At 29.7% G+C, this 21,811-nt stretch overlaps 1 protein-coding gene across 7 annotated transcripts in view; it reads left to right on the forward strand.

Moving 5' to 3' along the window:
• The window catches only part of PAN3 (Poly(A) specific ribonuclease subunit PAN3), a 102,360-nt gene that overhangs the window by 40,143 nt on the left and 40,406 nt on the right, over nt 1-21,811 (forward strand). For 3 of the 7 annotated variants that reach the window (XM_067278668.1, XM_067278670.1, XM_067278673.1), the window contains 8 exons: nt 2,084-2,206; nt 11,957-12,119; nt 17,147-17,328; nt 17,379-17,573; nt 17,659-17,716; nt 17,898-17,945; nt 18,117-18,275; nt 20,083-20,199. In XM_067278668.1, the coding sequence (XP_067134769.1) occupies nt 2,084-2,206; nt 11,957-12,119; nt 17,147-17,328; nt 17,379-17,573; nt 17,659-17,716; nt 17,898-17,945; nt 18,117-18,275; nt 20,083-20,199 (1,045 nt within the window). The remainder of the gene's footprint in view (nt 1-2,083; nt 2,207-11,956; nt 12,120-17,146; nt 17,329-17,378; nt 17,574-17,658; nt 17,717-17,897; nt 17,946-18,116; nt 18,276-20,082; nt 20,200-21,811) is intronic. The other 4 variants (XM_067278671.1, XM_067278674.1, XM_067278669.1 and 1 more) reach the window with 3 other exon arrangements.

The raw sequence follows: 21,811 nt of genomic DNA on the forward strand, positions 1-21,811 counted from the left end.
CCGTATAGTCCATTTGTTTAACTTTTAATCCAAACAGTTAATAGATAATGGATTATAAATTATCTTCTGTTTCCATCTTATTAATTAACCATTTGTCTTACTTTAAATTATCTTTAAACTTGTTCAGATTTCTTTAATAACTTAGTCTGAAGAATTTGATGTAATTCTCACAGGCTGCATTTTTATTTTCTGTTTTTAATAACTATTTGTATAATTTCGTAGACATGGTTGTTGCTAGCCATTATCTCATCTTTTCCTTATCATTATCTTATTTTTCAAAATTAATCTTGTGAATATTAGCGAGGTTGTGGCCTTTCACATTGAAAACTTTGGCCGCAACCTCGCTATCAATAACAATTTTATTTTATTAAAACTTAGTACATGTATAGAAAACTTTTAATGTTTTTCAAGCACACATGCTCATTTTCAGAAGTTAATTTGAATTAAACATAAGCAAATACTTGTTTATTCAATTCGTATTAATTTAAACTTCTTAAAATGATTGCATCCAGGTATTTGGATAGTTCTGTGATAATTAGATATTAGCTTATTGGATCTATCATACATGGATAAGGGAAATTACCCATGCATGATAGATCTGAAAAGATAATATCTAGTAATTGCAGAACTATGAGCATGTGTGTTTGACATTTATTAGTTTTCGGTTTTTATCCATTTTAATAAAATAAAGCATTATTAATCTTCACTTATATTTCAATGACATTTATTTCATCTAGAATTTATCCCTTTTTTTCTGGGTTTTAGAGCCTACTGCTTATAATTAAAATTGTTAAATTTTTTTTCATATTGTATTATTTAAATATAGAATCAATTAACTCATATTAAGTGACTAAGTCTAATAAGTAATAACAGGAAAAAAAATGAAGATGACTGAATAACATTATGATTTTTGTTCAGTTTCCATAGCATATCTGCTATTTTTCTGACTTAATATGCAATTATTCCTGTATAAACATCTCAAAGCTCAATATTTTATTATAAGCCAAACAATGCGAGAGTAAAAAGTAGCCTGATCTGTTCTGTTTTTCTTTTCTCTCTCTCTTCAGGAATTTTTGTACTTTAGAATTTTATAATTTTTTCTTATTATATAATAGATCAGGAGGGTGTTAACTTTTTCAATTTGGGAGCCAAACTGTCCTTCTGAGCTCAAATTGTGGACTCAAGATGTCTTCTTTTTAAGAGTATTTGGAAAATAAGACATTTTCAGTTTTTAATTAACTAGCAGAGTATAGAATTAGGCTTAAATTTGCAATATAATTATATATTGTTAATAATAAGCCTATCTAAATCAGTACCAGCATATCGTTGATAAGTCACTAGTAACATTTTTGTCAAAGTAAAATATTAATAGGTTTAGTATATAAAAATTTGTAAAAGCATTTTATCAAAAGTGAGAGTTTTGGAACAATTAATTGAAATTCTTTAAAAAACAATGTTGAATTTAGGAACATAACCTATTTTATTCTGTTATTGATGAGTGCAAAAAAAAGAGGTATGAGAAATCACGTTTAGAAAAATGTTGCAATTACCAAATAACAATGACACAAGTCAATTATCTACCAAGATTGTGTTGCCAGTTGGATCACCCTGCTATAGATGATTTGAAACAATATTTTTTTAGTCCATGATGGAGTAATAAAGTTATCCATATTACAACATACCAGTAATTAAACTTTTCTTTTTCACAGGATAAAGAAATAACATATATAAAAAATAAGCAAGGCTCATAGTTTGATTATATTATTTTTGGCTTAATTTTAGCCCGAAAAATCTGTTGGTTGATATGACTAAAGAAATACTGTATAAAAGGATCACTTTATTTGAAAATACATGCAAAAAACAGTATAGTGATGGTATATTTAGCTAGCTCATGTATTTATTTTTTAAACAGTATACATTAATATGAGATATTAATAAGCATTAACTTCTGTTGCTTTTTAGCTTAATTATTTAAGAAATTTTTTGTATGTAATTTAAATTAATGTTGAATGTTTTTATAATTTGCTTTTAATTTTCACTTTTATCATTTTAAAAATTTAATATTTTTCAATTTTGTAAACAGGCCACACCTCAACCAGTCTCTACTTCTGTGGAGAATTCAAAGTTTTTTGTGCCTCGTGTCAGCTTGCCAACAAGTGGAGTAACAAGTGCCATGGGAGCTCTAACAATAGATTCCAACAGAAAGGTTATTAATTTTTATAGTTTTAATTATAATTTATGTATGTTATATGTATTAGAATTAATAAATCTATGTAAAATTTAATCTAATCTAAAACAGTGGATGATGCTTCTATTCTTTTAGATAGAGTTAACAAGTCTCCATAAAATTAATTATTAGTATGTATTTGTGTGTCTATATATATATATATATATATATATCTATATCTATATCTATATCTTGTGTCTGGTTCCAGCAAATAGAACAAAGGAAACAGTGGGGACGCACGTTATAACTTAACCTAACCTATTCTAATAATTTCATTCGTAATAATTATGGTAATTTATTAGAATAGGTTAGGTTAGGTTAGAATGTGCGTCCCCACTGTTTCCTTTCTTCTATTTTCTGGAATCGGAGACGAGCTGCCATTTTGGAACCATAGATAACATTAGCCATAAATTGTATTGTTAATACAAATGAAATACAGTAAAACCTGTCTATGGCGACCACCCACGGTTCCTTCAAAAAGTGGTCTTTTAGACAGGTGGTTGTCCAATACAGGTGGTGCTGTAATATCGCATTTCCATACATATTTTGCACACTGACTCACTCTCGGCCCTCAATCTTATCTATTCTGACAAGCTACATCCACTTGCTGTGAACATAAGGAACAAAATAGACACCTCCCCTAATCGTATTCAGATCAGCTGGGTGCGCTCTCACCAGGGAACGAGGGGAAATGAGCGGGCAGATGCCCTTGCAAAAGAAGCAGCCTTAGACAACACCATCACTATTGAATATAACAGGATCAGCAAGGGTACCCTGAAAAGACTCCTTTGGGAGGAGGCCATCAACAATTGGCAGTTACTCTGGAATGAATTTAATAATCATATCACTTATCAGTTTATACCCGACATCAATCAATTTCTAAAAATCGACTGGTACACCCCTAATCACTTCACATCGCAATTCTTGAGCAACCATGGAAAGTTCGCGAGTTATCTCGCTCAATTCACAGACCGCACCAACGAGAACTGCCCAATCTGTATGGTCAAGGATGACGCAAGCCACTATTTTTACGATTGTCCAATAACCAGCAGTGAAAGGAACGAACTTTGTCTTCTCTTGAGCGAGATAAACATTACTTGGCCATGTGGCCTACATGATATTTGGAAGAACCAGGAAATTTATCGTATTTTCAAAAACATAGCAAAGAAAACTGTAATGACCAACTGCAAACTTCTCCTGGGAGAAGCTAATTGACTTACCTAACAGGCTTTTGGGTACAGGCCAATTGTCCTTCCCCTCCCTTCAATATCTCTGAAGGGGTTTTGGTTAACCCTAGACCTCTCCCTCTCAGGCTGGGATAAGTCTCCCACTTCGGACATAAGCACTGCCCCCTGTTCTCTTGTGTACGTCCTCTCCGGGCATCAAGCTGACGTGTGGATACTGTACTTTCATTTTTCTGTGATTTCCCACTCTGTTGTATCTGTACTCGTCCATGTACAGTACTTATTGTAAACTATTTCAATTGTACGTTTTCTCCCTGGTTGTGCCTCTGGCAGGTACAGTACAGGGAATTGTAAATTATTTTACAGTCAATGAATGAATATTTTGTGCACTTTTTAGCCATTTCCACTAAGCAAAACTCAAAGGGAGCAAAAATAAGCAAATTTTTTTAATGATGGAGCTGTATTGGTATTGTATTTTATTCTTATTGGATAACTCGATTAACAGGAATTGTCATGATTTTATAAGACAGATTTAATACCAATATTTTAAATATTAATACAATACTCACATTTTCTCGATTATAATGCACACTCTTTTCTGACTTAATTCAACTTGATTCTTTTCATTTGCTCCTCAGTTATATGTATTTTGTTATCAATATACAAGCACATCATATCTCTCCATCACTTTGGTTTTGGTTTTCATTAGTTTAATCTTATTTTAACTTTAAAAATACTGTATTTTTTTAATATTTAATATTTTCTTAAGTACAACAAGAAAAATTATTAATTAATAATAAAATGATTTTATTATTTTTTCTCACAATACGATTTCATTACATTCTGCGATTGTCATTGGACAATCGCAGAATCGAAAAAGGAAGGTTGTCTGTAAAACTGATTTTTGCATTAATGTGTGTATTGTTTTTTGAATATTTTGCATGTGAAAATTACTTGGATGTTATTTTTCTAAAAATAAAGTGGAAATAAGGTAGGTTGATTCAGAAACTATTTATCGCACATGTACTGTGTATGAGCTTCAAAATAAATAAATAAAATAAATTTTATCAAATGATGAGATCAGTTGATTAATTGTATCGTGTACAATAATTTATACCCCTAAGGAAAATACTGTAGGTCTATGGTAAAATAAATTTCGTTTTCCCACAGTTTCCTAATTGCTGTTCTGATAAACCATTTTCACTTTCTCTGATAACTTTAACATGATCTTCTAATGACAGCACTTTGCATTTCTTTTGTTTTTTGGACAATTTTGAACAAACTGAAATGAATTTTCTTTGTTGCCAGACTATTTCATTAATACCTGCACCTGACTTCAAGGGTGGGAGAATGGGTTCCAACAAGAGTTCAGACTAATTCATTATATTAGGAGGGAAAAACATTGTTGAGATGGTTTAGACCGGATATATTCATGGAAGTGGTCGCTTATTACAGTTGTTGTATGTTGTTTCAGACCAAAAATCGATGCCCACGGTTGTGTTATACAGGTGGTCGTCTGTCTAATATGGGTAACTTATACAAAGACTCTATGTATAAACTATTTCATGCCAGAAATTTTTGCTTGTTTTGACAGGTTGCCCATCAAATACAGTTGGTCGGCTAAGCAGTTTTCACTGTATCTATATTGGATAATATGTTAACATCATTTTTAATATCAGCATACAATCTTTGACCATAATGTGTACCTGTAATTTTTAGTAATGTATTGAATTTAATATGAAACCTACTGTAAATTTAAATAATGAATAGTTTACTATTAGTTTAAAATTTAAATTAATTAATAAAATGGCCAGGATGATGATAATACATACTATAAATATAAAAATAAAATAAACAATAAATTTCTTTGTAGTATGTCCTTTTTATACACCTCAGGAACAACAGTTTCTACAGCATGTTTTCGTGACATGTTTTCTATTTTTATACTTATGTAAAAATTTAAATTTATTCATTTATATATATATATTTCTGTTGGCTCCAACAACTAAAATCAGGTAACATTTTTGATGTTATTTTCGTTCAAATAAAAAAATGCAGATTCACATAGCTCATACTAATAAGATATAAAATTAAAGTATTCCTATTCAAATCCTCTGTAGACATATACAGTTGTCCCTTGATAATCCAACAGGTATGGGACCAAAGGGGGTGTCGGATTACCAAAAGTGTCCGGATTACCGAAACTGATTACATATTGGCATTGTTTTGCTAGCAGTAGCCTACAATATTCCTATATTTTATGAGTAAAATGCTGCCTAAGTTAATATGGAAATGAAACACCCATTTCGGTTAACTAAAACATGTTTATTAAAAGAAATATGGAAGTCAATAAATGTACATACAGTATGTATAGGCATAAATAATACAGTATGTACAGTAATTTATAAACATTATAACTAAATGCCACAACATAGGTAGATTAATTATGTACATATGCAAATATGTACATACTGTGCTCACACTTTGAAGAAATCTTTGTCTTTTGCTTTTTTGTTTAGACAGTCTGTCATTGCTTGTTCTTGTATCTGCTTTAACATCAAAATTTTCTCAGTCATATGCTCTTTCCTTGCACCAATGCATCAAAGTGTTTGCAGCTAACACAGCATCATTACAGTTGACGGTGAAGATTTTTCCTCCTGTGCTTCCTGGGTCACATCTTCATCAGATTATGTCATTTCCTTAATTATTTCTTCATTTGTTAAGTCAGCATTGAGATTGTCATCTAAAATTCACCTTAGTAAAGTTTCATTTGATTTTGATGAATTAGTCACTTCATTGCAAATTTGAAGGGCAGCATCTAGTACAACTTGTAGAGATTGGTCGTTGGATTCTTTGTCAACTTCTATTGAAAGGAGTGGGTTACCGGGCCAAATATTTTCCCGTAATTTAATCAATGTAGAAGGTTTGACTTGCTGTCAGGCAAATGCAGCATTGATAATCACATCTTTGATGTTAAATCTTTTCAAAATTGATGTGATGTCAGCATTAGGTTGACTGACAATATCCAAGGAGTTGCTTCTTGTAGTGTGCCTTGAGAGTTTTGATTCATGGGCTGAATCAATGCCGTAGTATTTTTTGGTAAGTACATCGCCTCGATATATCCATCGGCAGTTTTGATTTTTAATTTGTCCTTATCAGGATGTCCTGGAGCATTGTCTAACAATAGGAGGGCTTTCACTGGCAGTTTCTTTTTTCTTAGATCATCTTTAACTTACGGAACAAAGCCATTCTAGTACTAATCCAGAAAAACTTCTTTTGTCACCCAGGCACGGCTTTGGCACATGTATGTAACTGGTAGTGTCAATATTTTAACACTTTTGAGGGCACGAAGTTTTTTGGAAGTACCCACAACTAGCAGTTTTAACTTGTGGGTTCCTGATGCATTTGTGCATATCATGAGAGTGATACATTTTTTCTGAAGTTTTCTACCAGAAACTTTTTTTCTTCTGGAGTGACAAATGTCTTTGTTGGAAGTTGCCACCAGTTCAGACCAGTTTCATCAACGTTATAAAGTTGTTCAGGAGTTAGGTCTAATTCAGTGATCTTCTTGCTTAAATTCTGAATAAATTCAGATACCTCAGACTCATCTGCACTCAACTTCTCTCACTCATCTGCAAAAATCATATTTCATACTGTTTTTTGAAGTTTTCGAACCAGCCATGACTAGCACAAAAATCAGTTTTCTTTGTCAATTCCTGATAAAAAAAATTGAGCTATAATTTTTAAAATGTAACCTGAAATAGGAGCATGTCTGCTTTATTGTTGCTTAAACCAGATGTGCAGAGCTTCTTCAACTTCATGGAATTCACTCATTTTAAGGGTTTTTCTGTTCCTAGAATCATCCTCTACAGATTTCATAAATTTTTCGATCTTGTCTTTGTTTTTCATAATGTCATAGACTGTAGCTTGTCCAATATCATAGAATATAGCTATTGCAGTTGGAATTTCACCACACTTGCACTTCTTAATAATGTCCCGTTTATCTTTTAGAGTCAGCGTTTTATGCTTTTGTTTTGAACTTGTGCATGCCATTGAACTGAACTTTCTAAACGAATTAAATAAAAGTTTGGCACTAAAACCCTACGCACAAAACACACACAAAAACCCTACTTTAACTGTTCGAACAGAACTGCTCACGGAAAGACACACGAAATGTGTGTCATCCTGTAAGAATTGGGTGGGGAGAGTCATGTCGTGACATGCTTCTGTGCAAGCAGACACATGACTGGGACTACGGTGACCTTGACGGGTGGTGTGTCGGACTACTGAGCATATTGGATTACAAAATGTTGGACTACCAAGGGACAACTGTAGTTGCTTAAATCCAACCAAAATTCAGAATATGCAATCTGTGAATGACATTTTTGCGGAAAAATAGTTTCAAAACTCATCACATGATATCTGAAGATGCGAGCAGAGAGAAACTGCCAAATGTGCAAAAATATCTTAGAGTGCAATTGTAAAACAAATGAACCAGAAACCTAAATGTGAAGTGTAATGGATAAATTTTATTAGTAGTAAGTAAAGTTTATTGTAATAGGGTATACCTGTTACAAGCGGGAGAATCAGTTGATACCAACATAATTGATTTTGTTTTTTAATAATTATAAAATATTGACATTTTATAATAATATCTAATTTCTGTTATAGTCTCTACTATTTTTGACACCCATGCTGTGGTGTTAAAAATAGTAGAGACTATAACAGAAATTACTTAGTATGTTCTACATTCTAAAATATCAAAAAATATATCCTGTAATAATGTGCTCAATGGCAGAATATAACTGATCTGTAGTTACATTTTTCAAAATATTATTATTTCTTTTGAGATTGGAAAGCCGTGCCAAAACAGCTCTGAAAATCCATGTTTTGAATTGTCTCATATCCAAAAACAAAGAGTATAAAATGAAGTGAATAAGGTTTCTGTACCATTATAAAGAAAAACAGATCTAATAACTATCTTCTGTGAGTGATAGTTTCTATGTAAGCAATTAATCCCAAAAGATTGTCTTTTAGTTATAAGGTATCTTGAAAATAATGAAAATAAAACTAATATCAGACACCAAAAAGTTTTGTGGATGACATTTTAGTTATATGGAAATTTGACTCATTCACTGTCTGAGAATCTGATAAAATAGTATGTTAAATAACATGATAAACAGTAGGGGCTCTCTTTGAAACTAGAACAAATATCAGGCAAGAAGTATAATCCTAGATATATATTGTGAAGAGTACTGATAAAAATGGAATCACAATCTACAGAAAACTGTCTTTTATGCTCCCTATCCATTTCATCCAAGGATCCTGCAAAAACCTCTTTCATACATATATAAACATCCTTCAAAACCTGATTCATTAGTATAAAGCCATACAAACTGCTGTATAAGATCAGGATATTTTTCAGTGACAAATTAATTAGTAATTAACATAATTGCCAAAAAATGGCCCAATCTTATACAACAGTTAGTGTGGCTTTATGCCTCTTTCATAGCTTTGATACGCAATCTTTATCATATACTCCAATCAGGGATTTTTTTAACAAAAATACTTATATTTAGAAGCCAAACTTTCTATATATGGCTTTAGCAGTTACTCCTTTTGAAAATTAGCCTAAAAAGTATAGCTTTTAAGAATCTCCATTCTACCAATTAAGGATTTTACAGTACATTATTTAGAAGTGCTACCTATAAAACATCTTTAGATAGCAACACAGAAACACAATTTTTTAATGATCAGAAGGAATACAATGCTTTTAAGTTACAAGTTATAAAGTTAGAGTATGAAAGAATTATAATAATGAAGTATATAGCATTTAATTTTATTAATCAAAATGGAGTTGACTCTGAATATATTGGAAATTATGCAAAGAAGTATGCAACAAAAAATTAAACAGGAATGACTCTTTCCGAGATCACTCCTGTTTGTCTAATTTTTTGTTGGTGTCTTCTAAAGTGACAACAATGATACATCACATGGTCATGTCTGCATGTGGACAAATCATGTGCAGAGATGCTCTCTCTATCAATGGCTAGTTTTACATATGTCCATTGCTGTGTTCAAATGCCTCCATGGCAAAACAATGTAAAGTATATCTACTAAAATGGATCACACTAACAGTTCATAAAGTGAACAAATTCTGAAACATTGGGAACATTCCAATATGCCAATGTATCGGATCGGTATTGGCTACATCTCTATAGTTCAACCAACGTAGATATTCTTGGTTTGCCAATTCTCTTGGACTTACCTTGAAGAGGCAGTAAGTAGGAAATTGTGCTAAAATGCTCATTTATTGTTATTTGTGAATTTAATATAAGATTTAATGTCTTTCATATTTTTTTTTTATATGCTCTTTTGTTTACCTTGGAGAGTATGTCTCTTAACAAGCCCTTTTGTAGTTAAACAAAGGATTTTACACAACATACAGTTGTGTGAAAGGGAAGCAAAAAATGGCAATTTTATTATTTCTGTTGCTCATTCCACAAATTGTGCATTTCAGATCTGTTGAGTATTATTGTCAACATTAAAAAATATTTGCCAAAAAGCAGTCAGTGAATATAATCCAAATTCATTTTACCCATAAAGCATTTGAAAAAAGAATTTCTGGAAACAATGGCATTATGATGTGATTGGAAGTACAATCCATGGATTCTGTGTTAAGGAGAAGAAAGTCTTGTCAATTCTTAAATTATACTAATTGTTTGAAAAGAAAAGCTTGATTTTCCTTGGAAGAAAGAAATTTACCTCTTCAAAGTACAGTGGAACCTCTACATTTGTCATTAATCTGTTCCTAAGGACCTAATGAATATGGAATATGATGAATGTAGAAACAATTTTTCTCATAATAAATAACTGATATTCAATTAATCCATTCCCATCCTGAAACAAGTAATATAAAAAAAAAATTTTTTTAAAGTCAATTCCTACTAGGGAAATTTTTTCCCCTAGATACTAGACGGCGACAGGGAAATTTATTAATTTGCATAATGCGACAGATAGTACGGGTACGCCCCTAACGTTTAGATCACTCTGTATTCTACTTCGAGATTATCCATTGTTAATCTGCTTCCAGATTATCACTCAATAATATGATTCTAGATTACTGGAAACGCGGCCATCTCGAACATAGGGGGAAAAAATTTTCCCATTGCCGTCTAGTATCTAGGGAAAAAATTCCCCGTCACCATCTTTGATGCCACAAGTAATATTAACCAATAATTAAATTTAATTAATGAATTAATATTTGAAAAAAACTGTATTAACATTAAGTGTCATCCACTACAAGTTTAAAAAAATGTATTTGAACTTGAGTGGATGAATAAAAAGTATTTTATTAATGATTGAAAATTTGAACAAGATATATATATATATATATATATATATAGGGAGAGTGTGAACTAATAGTAGGAATTTAAAAAAGGTACAAGAATAAAAATTATGTTGAAAAATTATGTTTGTAAAACTTTATCTTTATTGTACTAAATAAATACGGTATAGTGGTAGAAGGGAAAGAACAGTATTATTAATATAGTATATTAATAATATAATATTAGTGTTTAGAAGACGACATATCAATTAAAACATTAGGTAATTCCAATTATGATCATGGGGTCTGTTTTGCCGATGATTCAGTAGCATTTGATTTAATAAAGAACTTGTCCAGTGTCGTGTGTTTTTGTCTGCTTTTTAAAACTTTTCTGAAGTAGGCAATTACATTATCTTTGAATGTATTTTTATTTTAGTTGACTATAGCAACATTTGGGTGCCACTTTGGAGCAATTGGAACTTGGTTTGTTGCATTGATTATTTTTCAATAACTCAACAATACACACAACAACTGGACAAAGCAGACTGATTAACTAATCCACTAACCAATCAGCTAGCTAACACGACTAGCTGATTGGCACGGGCATGCAATTGTAGTGCCACTTGCAGTGTTGGGAATGACAACGAATACAGAAAATACTGACAAATGTGGAAAAATAAAAAAGTATCAAAATGTGACGAATATCAAATATAGAGCTTTCACTGTACTTTTCTTCTTCCAAAAAGTCCTTCTACATATAAATATTCCCTTCGGTATCTGAAAAAAATTCCACCCCTATTTTACAAATAGATTGGTTTAGTTTGCGTGTCTTGCATTGAAAGTTGTGGCTAAGTTGACCTGACAATAATTTATTATCAACATTATGAAATTAGAAATAATTTTCTGCAATTTTATAGAAAAATAACTTTAACAATTTGAAATTGAACTTGTTATGCCTTTATAAAGTAGCTGTTAAGCATAACTTCTCATTTATACATAACTTGATCTTGCTATTTATAATTCTTATTCACTAGTTTAATGCATGTTTTCAAGTATAATTTTTAGTAGTAATCTATTAAATTAGAGTTAATTCTATTTCCCAAGTTATGATAAAACTTTTCTTAGAATTTTCTGTCAGATCTTTTAAATTTTAAATAGCTCACTTTAAATAGTTACTGCATTTATCAGATTCAAATATCAAATGGAAATTTATTTTAGTTACCATCATCGAATGCTGCTGGTTCCCAGTTTATGCCAATATCCACAGTTATTGGGCCAAATCGTCTTACACACAGTGCAAGTTCACCTTCATTTACTCAGTTTGGAATTGGACCTACTCAGTCAGTCACTTCGGCATTTAGTCATTTTGGAGCAGTTACAGGTATTTGTTTTGTATTCTATTTATTAAATCTAGTTTAGACATGTGTAAAGTTTGATATTATTTACACTGGGTCTTCCAAAAAAGAACGTTACCATTTAAAATTATTATAATTATGCTAATTATTATCTGAGAATGTTGTAATGTACATTAAAATATTAGAAAACTGTCCATGTGCTCTTAACAGTTTCTCACTGTATGCCCCACATGTCTGATGGCATCCACCTGATACTCAAATTCTTACACTTTCTACAGCATATCTATTGCCACTCCTTCTACAGCAGCCCACAATTCTATGGTTCCTGCAGTTTCTTCAGATTACTCATGATGCACAATGATGAATGATTTTTATTTTGTGAGCTGAGAATACAAAGTTCCTTCTCTGTTGCATAGTCACCATTTTCATTTATGGTACTTCCTAGATCTAGTAGATGAGAAGACATTTGAATGCAGATGGGAGGTGAAACTTGGACAGTTACTTTATCGATTGGTGTACGTTGCATATTTCTTAGAAAATAATTAACATATTACAGTAATTTAAAATGGTAGCATTCATTTTAGAGGATGCTGTATTATAACAATACACAAATGGGAGAAATTGCACTATTCCATCTTATTTCAAAAACCAAATCTAGACTGTATTAATAAACCAAATGAAACAGGTTGTTTACAGTTTACAATGTCAGTTAATCTGGAAAATTTGGCCTAAAGATAGATCAAATTCTTAAGATTAATCAATATTTTCAAAATACATATGTCAGTTAGTTCACTTTGTTTATTATCAGATTGTCATTTGTTACAGAAAACAAGATTTTAAAGAGAAATAAAACAACTAAAACAGTTGTTTTCTCTTTGAAAATCTTGTTTTCCCTAACAAATTTAAAAGAAACAACTTTTAAATTGTCTCAAAAAATATTTTTACTTAAATCTCATCTTTAAATCAAATCTTAAAAATAGTTTTATAACTTTAATTCTTTGAATGTTGTTTAAGTTTATGTATACTTTGTGAAAATGAAAAAGAGAAGAGAAAATAGTTCACTGAATTGGTTTAGTGCACAAAAAGTTTTGTGCATTTCTTTCTCTTGACATAATGCTCGTCTCTCTTGGTTTCTAGGAAAAGTAGAAGAAAGTTCTTCTTTTCTTTATTTTCTATTCCAAAATTTGCACTTTTTATCAAGGATACCAATAAAACAGACATGCTCACTGACACTTTTGTACATTATCTACATATTTCAGGTATAATTCTATGCACGGAAAGCTAGAACTTCTTTAAATAAGTTTTACAAAACCTTTCACTCTTTCTAGCAACCTCTTTAATTGATTAGATAAGAGAACAGATGCTTTTGGCTATTTTGAATGCTTTCTTCAGGTTCTACAACATAAGTACATATTACTTTTTTTTGTTCTTGAATTTATTAAAAGTGTATTTTAACAATAAACATATAACCATTTACTTTGCAATAAAAATTTACTAATTAACATTTTTGGTTTTTTTTTATATTTTTTTGAGAATGAGGTGTACTTTTAATGAAAACTTTGAACTGACAATATGGCAAAACGCAAGCATTTTTTATTATTATTCTTTTGAAATGTGAATGTTTTTAAGAAAAGAGTCGTGAAAAAATAAAACAAGTACTTTCTGTTTTCTTTTTCATTTTAACAAAGTATGAACTGGCTTTCAAAATTAAGCACTGCATGCCATGGGCAATGCAATTTCTAAGAACAGGATAAATTATTGATTGTTATAGTGATCTAATCTGTTGTCTGGAGTGTGTGTCTACATTCCTTATCCTTCACTTTGGGGAGAAGCTATTGTCTTCAAAATTGTGGCAGTGAAAGTATACCTAGTATCCAAGAATAAGTCCAAGAACTTATTTTTGTAGTGGATTATTTACAAAAATATCTGATATAAGATTATTTTATAGAAATTATAATTATATTTAGAATATATACTGGGTACAGAGAAATTAACAAATTTCATTTGAAATAAATTGCATTTTAGAGATAATTTTAAAACCAGTATAACTAGTTTAAATATCTTGTAGGTATTTTCTGTATGTATATCTCAGTTAAAAATCATCACACAAAAAATTAACAGTTAAAAGTAAAATTTTCGTAATGATTTTGTAAACTATGCAGATTAAGTTGTAATATCATTAATTTGTATGTCCTTCATATGTGTTAATTATCTTTTCCCATAAAATTCTTTATTAATTAAATTATAACTTTTTAATTTATTGGATTTGATACAATATACCTATTTAGTGATTGTCAGGTTCATGTGATCTAAGTATGTTTGTCGCATATTAAGAAATTGATTTATCAGCATGACATTATGAATGGAAAAAGTGGTAGAAAGGATAAAAATTATTTCAAAATGCTTGAAGACATTGTAAGAATTTATACTAAGGATATACAAATCAATGTCTAGAAGGATGCATTAAAAGAAGAAAAAGTCATTTTAAATACTTTTCTGTTAACATTTTTAACATAATAAATGCCTAATTTTATGTTGCTTTCAGTGGTGATATTCAGCGGGGTCGCACAGGTTCGTCCGAACCCATTGTTAAAATTTTCAGTTCTCCGAACCTTGTTAAACACGCGGAACATTTCTCAGTGGTTTTGTTTTTTTTTTTTTTTTAATATATTAAAATATACGTATTATACTCTGTAATACTACTAAACTAGAGCCTTATACCCCGTTCGCACCGAGCATTTCAATCTAGATTGTGAGCAAGGTCGGGGACTATGTTTTGGTGCGATCTCTCTCGACCAAAACGAGGTTTAATCGCAATCGATTCAAGAGAGAGTTCTTGAAACTAGATCCAGTCATAAGAGAGATCCCACAATCCCACGCGTGCGAGATAATACAAGATGGCCGTGGAACACGTGTCGGGCTATGGACAGCGAAATAAAAAGGATATTGTATTACAAGAGATGATGACATTTGTTTACTATGAGTAGTGCCATTCAGGATGAAAAATTTCTCTGCCTAAAATAAAAAAACAAAGAAAAGAAAAAAGGTCGACAGCACTAATATACTATTGTTAACTGGTCTTCGCCCAGTGCTCGTTATGTTCCAAATACGCCACTGATTATTAGATATATCGCAAGAAAAGGTATTGTATTTATTTCTAGCCAAAACTTCCATTTCGTTTGTCGGTGATTGTCAGGGAAAAATTTTCTGCTAGCGAACCCTTTGTTAAATATTTCGAATATCATTACTGTTTGCTTTTAAGAATAAACTAAACTGTCTTTTGATGTGACAGTTGTTTACTTGCAAAGTTTTTGATTACAAACAAGTATTTTTGACTTTTCAAAATGTCGTCTTTAGGTTAGTACATTACAATTACAATTTTTTAAAAATTATAATTCGAATAGTATATGCATTTTGAAAAATCAAAAGTGCTTATTTGTAATTAAAAACTTTGCAAGTAAACGACTGTTATGTCAAAAGACAATTTGATTCATTCTTAATCTAACATAAGTTTAGCATTATTAAAGAGCATATTTTTAAATGTTACTTTTCTTTCTTTTTTCTTCTAAAGCAGTTCATATTAACTCACCTTTTTGAGAAATCCAGACTCCTGTATATTATCAATGTCAACAAAAACTGCCACTACAGATTGAATGATTTTTTTTTTTTGGACTATTCTAAATTTTTATTTTTATAATAATTTTGAAGAAACCTTACATTTATGTACTCACATTTATTATGAAATTTGATAACTTGTTAAAAATCAAAAAAGGATTCTTTCATGGAATAAATTTCTTCAGCATCATGAAATGTTGAATGTTGTTTGTTTATTATCAAAAAAACAAGGTAACTATGGCAAAATTATAAGCATGAAAAATGATCTATAATTAATTTTAAAATTAAAAACTGTTTTGTGTAACTAACATCAAATGGTCAAACATTTTAACAAAATTCTTACCAAAACACAAATCTTTTCTTTCTCTGTTGTTTGTTAAAATATACTTTGATTAAACTTAATAAATTTTACTAAATCTGTACAGAAATAATTATGACAAATTATACAGGGTGTCCAAAAAGTTACTGTGTAGTGAGAAATTTCTAATGGCATCAAAGTTAAATATATGGCATTGCACACAGGATGTATAAGTTGTATGTCTTGCATTTCTACTCTGCAGTAGATGCAATTACTACTATTTCACTGATATTTTGGTTTTTGGAAGACTTCTCTGTTGATCATATAATCTTTCATGAAATTTGACCTCAGTCCTCCAGACCATTTCACTCACAGCATTTTAGTATCTCTAGGTTCATTTTCAGCATTTGCTGTAAGAGAAACTGTAATATTGTATGCAAAACTTTACTTAAACTTTTTCCACTGTGCAGTAAGTAACATTTTGGACACCCTGTAGTATTTGACATAATGATACTTTAGTTCCTACTTGAAAATGAAATCAACTAATACAATTTGTCATCAAAATTCTATTTTTTAATTTAAAGTAGATATTGTAGTAATAAACTGTGTGTGAAATAAAAATCAAATCAAAATAACATTATAATTGAACGCGAAAAGAAATCAGAAATGTTTCTTTCACATCAGATATAATATTCTGAATGATAATATATGAATAGAAAAAGCAAATATTTTAAACATAAGATTTTGTTCTACATCTTCCAAAAAATAAAGACACTTTCAGTATAACAATAGTTTATATATCTGCTGTAGAATATAACTGTAAGTGGCCTGTATTTCCAATGTAATGATCTTGCATGCTTATAAAACTGTCAGTTAAAACTTTGGATTTTCAATGGATTAATGTTAATTGGAGTTTCAATGGATTAATAAACTTTGCATGCTCTAATATTGCATTCTGAGACATAAAATTAATAACAGCTATTTTCATTGCCTTAATTTCTGAAATATGGGTATGAACTGTTATAGAACATTCTGTAAATACATGAATATACTTTAGTATGACAAATAAAACAGCTAATCTATTTTAGACTTTATGAAATTATTCTTTATACTATAATGAAAATATATCTTAAATTTCAGATGCAAGTGGGAATAGAATAAGCTCAGGTGTAGGTCACAATTCCAGTTTGTCTCCTCAAGAATCACCATTGTTAAATAGGAGGAGTAGATCTCCTCTTGCTTCAAATTTCTTAAGCGCACATGGCACCACTTCACCTTCTCCAAATCATGATCAGTTTGTTTCAGCAAATACAATGATTCAAGTAAGAAAAATAATGCTATAAGACTTCTCTAAAATTCTCTTTTCATTTAGAATAAAAATTTTTTACAGGAATCAGTTGAGGGAACAACATACTTTTATACTCCAGAGGAAGGTACAACAAATGAAGAAAATCAGCCATTTCTTATGCCTGACTTTCATATATATTCAGGAAATCCTGCTCATATTGAACACTTAAAGCCAAAGGCCAATGCTCCTTCATTTTTCCTTCCAGATGAACTTCGAATGGTAAGGAATATTTTTAAAAAGTGAATTTTTAGTGTAATTATGGAACTAATTTATTTTTTATTTTTTTTTTTTTTTTGCTTTAAAGGATATTCTTCATCGTCACAGTTTAACAATGGCCCAAGCAAATCCGGAACAATATTCTGGTAAGTTGTTATTCCATAAAAGAATTTGCAACAGGCATGGAATAAGAGTAATAGCTATTAGGTTACTTTTTAATAACTATTATTTGTTAGGTAAATAGTGGGTCATTGAAGCAGCTTCAGAACTGTTATATTTCTAATAAATATGACTTTTTTATTGTCATGCTGCCATTAAACATCACAGAAGAAATTCTTTGGGAAATAGAAGAGTGTGATAAAAACCTTTTATCTAGTAAGCGAGCGTTGATTTATATAAAACTTTAATCATATAAGCATCTATTTATTCGTCTGCATTTGTACGTGTGAAGATTCAAAAAATGATAGCATTTAAAAGAGTAAAAGAGAATAAATCCCGATCTCTCGTTACTGTAACGGTTGCAATACTTTGGCATTTCTATTTCAGATTTGCCTGCTGAAGTTGATATTTACCACAATCTCTGTCCTTTGGATTCTCCTTCCAATAATGGTCCAACAAAGTCCAATACATTTGGTTTTGTGACATCTGTGTACAAGGCAACAAATATGAAAACTGGTGTTCATTATTGTTTAAGAAGGATACATGGTAATATATTATTGAAAATTTTTATAGAAAATTATATTTTTTTTCTTTTATAATTTTTTAGTTATGATATAGTCTTTACATTTAGTAGTAATTGAACATAATAATAATTGAATTAATTCATATGCCTTTGTGTCCCTATTATATGTAAATTTATTATATAAATGTCTACTAGGACATATTGTATTATTAGGACTTATTGCACTAGTGTCCGTTTTCTGCAAATTGAGGAAACTTATTCAGAAAAAACAGTCTTTATTGTTCACCTGGTTTTTCACCTGTACATACACTGTTTGTGTTTCAGACCTTAAGGTCCCTCATCAGCAGGTTTACATTAACGAGGTGCTAAAACAAGATTTTATAAAACAATACTCTAAAAACATTTTTTCCCAACAATAATAGAGTATTGTTTTAATTTTATAAAATCTTGTTTTAGCACCTCGTTAATGTAAACCTGCTGATGAGGGACCTTAAGGTCTGAAACACAAACAGTGTATGTACAGGTGAAAAACCAGGTGAACAATAAAGACTGTTTTTTCTGAATAAGTTTCCTCAATTTGCAGAAAATGGACACCAGTACAATAAGTCCTAATAATACAAATATGTCCTAGTAGACATTTATATAATAAATTTACATAATAATTGAATATTTTTGAAAACTGTGGTATCCATCAAAGGATGTAAATAAATTACATCATCAGATTTAAAGTGATAAATTTAATTTATAAATATACAAATAATCAACAATAAAAAATTATTATGACATTGTCACAATGCTGAGCTGCAATTTTTAATTAATTTAATTTAAAATATATGCTCTCCATCTCAAATTAGCCCTGTACCTCATACTTTTCCTGATGACAAGAGTGTCATTCCAGTCATTTACATAATTCTGTTCTGGGGAAAATTTTTGAATTGAAATCACGTTCCTTCTAGTCCAGACTGGAAGTTCATATATAGTCAATTGGGCCTCTTGTCCCTAAGTTTTCCATATCTGATCTTGACTTTTATCTATTTAACACTGTTCTCGAGATTAAGTAAGGACACTCAGACAACAGACACCAGTGGGAATTTATAGGATATGTTTCTTCAAATTGCAGCCCAACAATAAGTTGTATAAAAACATTAAAAACATTACAACTTTATATTAATATTTAACTGTTAGAACGTAAATAATAACCATTTTATATATTATTCTTAGCAACTTTTCTATAAAAAATAAATAAATTACATTTATTATGGCCCAATTTTTTAATTTTTTCTTTGTCACATATCAAATTTATTAATTAAGATAATATTAATATTGATTTATTCAGAATAGCTATAATTAATAAATTGTAGATGTTCTAAATATTTATAATCTATAAAGTATATTTATAGTTATTACTAGGATTAATCATTTTATAGCTGTAAATTTGACACCAGTTATGTTTTTTTCTGCATGATTATTATGTTCAGACATCTAAACTTAATATCATTTTCATGTTGCATAATAATAATACAACTGTTTAGAAGAGAAGATAACTTAACTACAAAAATATTAATATAAATCATAGAGGAAATGGGATAAAACCACACTATGAACAATAAATTGTAATAAATGATAACACATTCCAAAAAAACCTTGAAAATTAAATATACACATAGCTCAGTATGGAATGTATAAAATTATTACCAAAAAAAAAAGAGGAAAGGGAATTATTATTTTAAATTATTTAATTTATGGCTGTAAATTGTAAGATTTTATTTATTTATTTTTAAATCAGTTAATCAAAGAAGCTTATTTTATGTCTGTTTACCTTTTTTTCAGGATTTCGTCTGACAAATACAAAATTTATAGCAGTGGTAGATATGTGGAAAAAACTCCAGCATTCAAATTTAGTTCATTTGAGAGAGGTTTTTACAACTAAAGCTTTTGGAGATCATTGTAAGTATTTAATGTAGGCTTTAATGGTGACTTTTAGTTACGTTCATATTTATTACTTACTTTACGATGGTGGTCTTCCATCTAATCCACCATATTAATGAAGTATATCTTTATTGTCAGTGTTGAAATATAAGTTTTATCTTAAATAAGATACATATAAAAATGTAGTAATGTAAATGCTTTCTAATCTTTTCCAAAAGACTACTATAAACATTTTTTAATATTCACTATGAAATTAATTTAGATATAGATCAAAATATGTTTTTGAATCATAAACTCATAAGAAATCATGTAAATACATAATATAAGTATTTATATACTAATATTAATGTTTATTAAAGTATTATAAATAAAAAATGATTAAAAATAGCATCATAAATGAAGACTTATCAGCCAATAGTTTTTTAGTATATTGCCACAGAATAGCATTTTGCATGTCTGTATCATCCTTGATATGTTTTGATCTTTTTCCAATCCATACAATCAATATTGATACCTCACGCCTCAAGAATTGATTTAAGTGTATATGATACATTTGTTGCTAAAAGCCTAGATTACTGCAAAAATATATATACAGTAGAGCATCGATTATCCGACTTAATTGGGGACTGGGGTTGGTCGGATAACTGAAAAGTCGGATAACCGAAAAGTATGAAAAAATACATTATTAGTATAGTGTATTAGGCCTGGTTTAAATACTAGCCTCCCTTTCATGGTCGAGCCAGTGCTGCCAGCTAAGACATGCAAAAATTTAACAAAAATAATATTAAAGTAGCCAAGACATAACCAAATATTGTAGCGCCACATCACTAGCGGACATTTGAATTTGCCGACTAGAACGCGGTCGGTTAATCAGGGGTCGGATAATCGATGCTCTACTGTAATAATCTTTTAATCATTTAAATGATACACATTATGAATTTCTTAGTTTTAAATTATACTTTCTAGTGAATATAGCAAAATTCAATCATTTAATTTTTTTTTAGATAATTCAGATTTCTTATTGGTGTAGACATAATGATTTTTTAAAAACATTTGTACTTCATAAATAACTGAGACAGTACAAATAATGAATGGCAAACAAACAATTTTCAATTGCATTGCTATTTAAAATTGTTTGCATGTAACAACTACATTTAAATTTATGTAAATGAAAAATATGGTCAGTCATATAAATGTTTTAAACATACTCATTATAGTCAATGGCTGTCTTTGATTTCAATAATGCTTTTATGTCAAAATTTTAAAATACTTTTATTTATTTCATTTACATTATGTAATGAATATTCATATTTGTTTATCACATTTATAAATATCAAGATATATTTAAAAACAAATAAGAATATTATATTTTTCTGTACTTTTCAAATAGAATTCTACCTTATAATCTGGAAAGTATGCATTTTTATTTTATTTTCAATTTGAAATGTCAAGTTTAAAGTATACCTCCCAATTATATAGAAAATTATTATATCCCAGTATTAATCAATAAAATAAATTTTCTAAAAATTATTACTCTAAAATTAAATTTATTTAATGTTTTAGCTTTACCCTGATGATAGCTTATCATTACTATAATCTTTAAATTACCGTCATCATTTGCTTTATCAGT

This window comes from Centruroides vittatus, unplaced genomic scaffold (genome assembly GCF_030686945.1).
Source record: "Centruroides vittatus isolate TY-2023 unplaced genomic scaffold, ASM3068694v2 contig_817, whole genome shotgun sequence".
Classification (NCBI taxonomy): Eukaryota; Metazoa; Arthropoda; class Arachnida; order Scorpiones; family Buthidae; genus Centruroides; species Centruroides vittatus.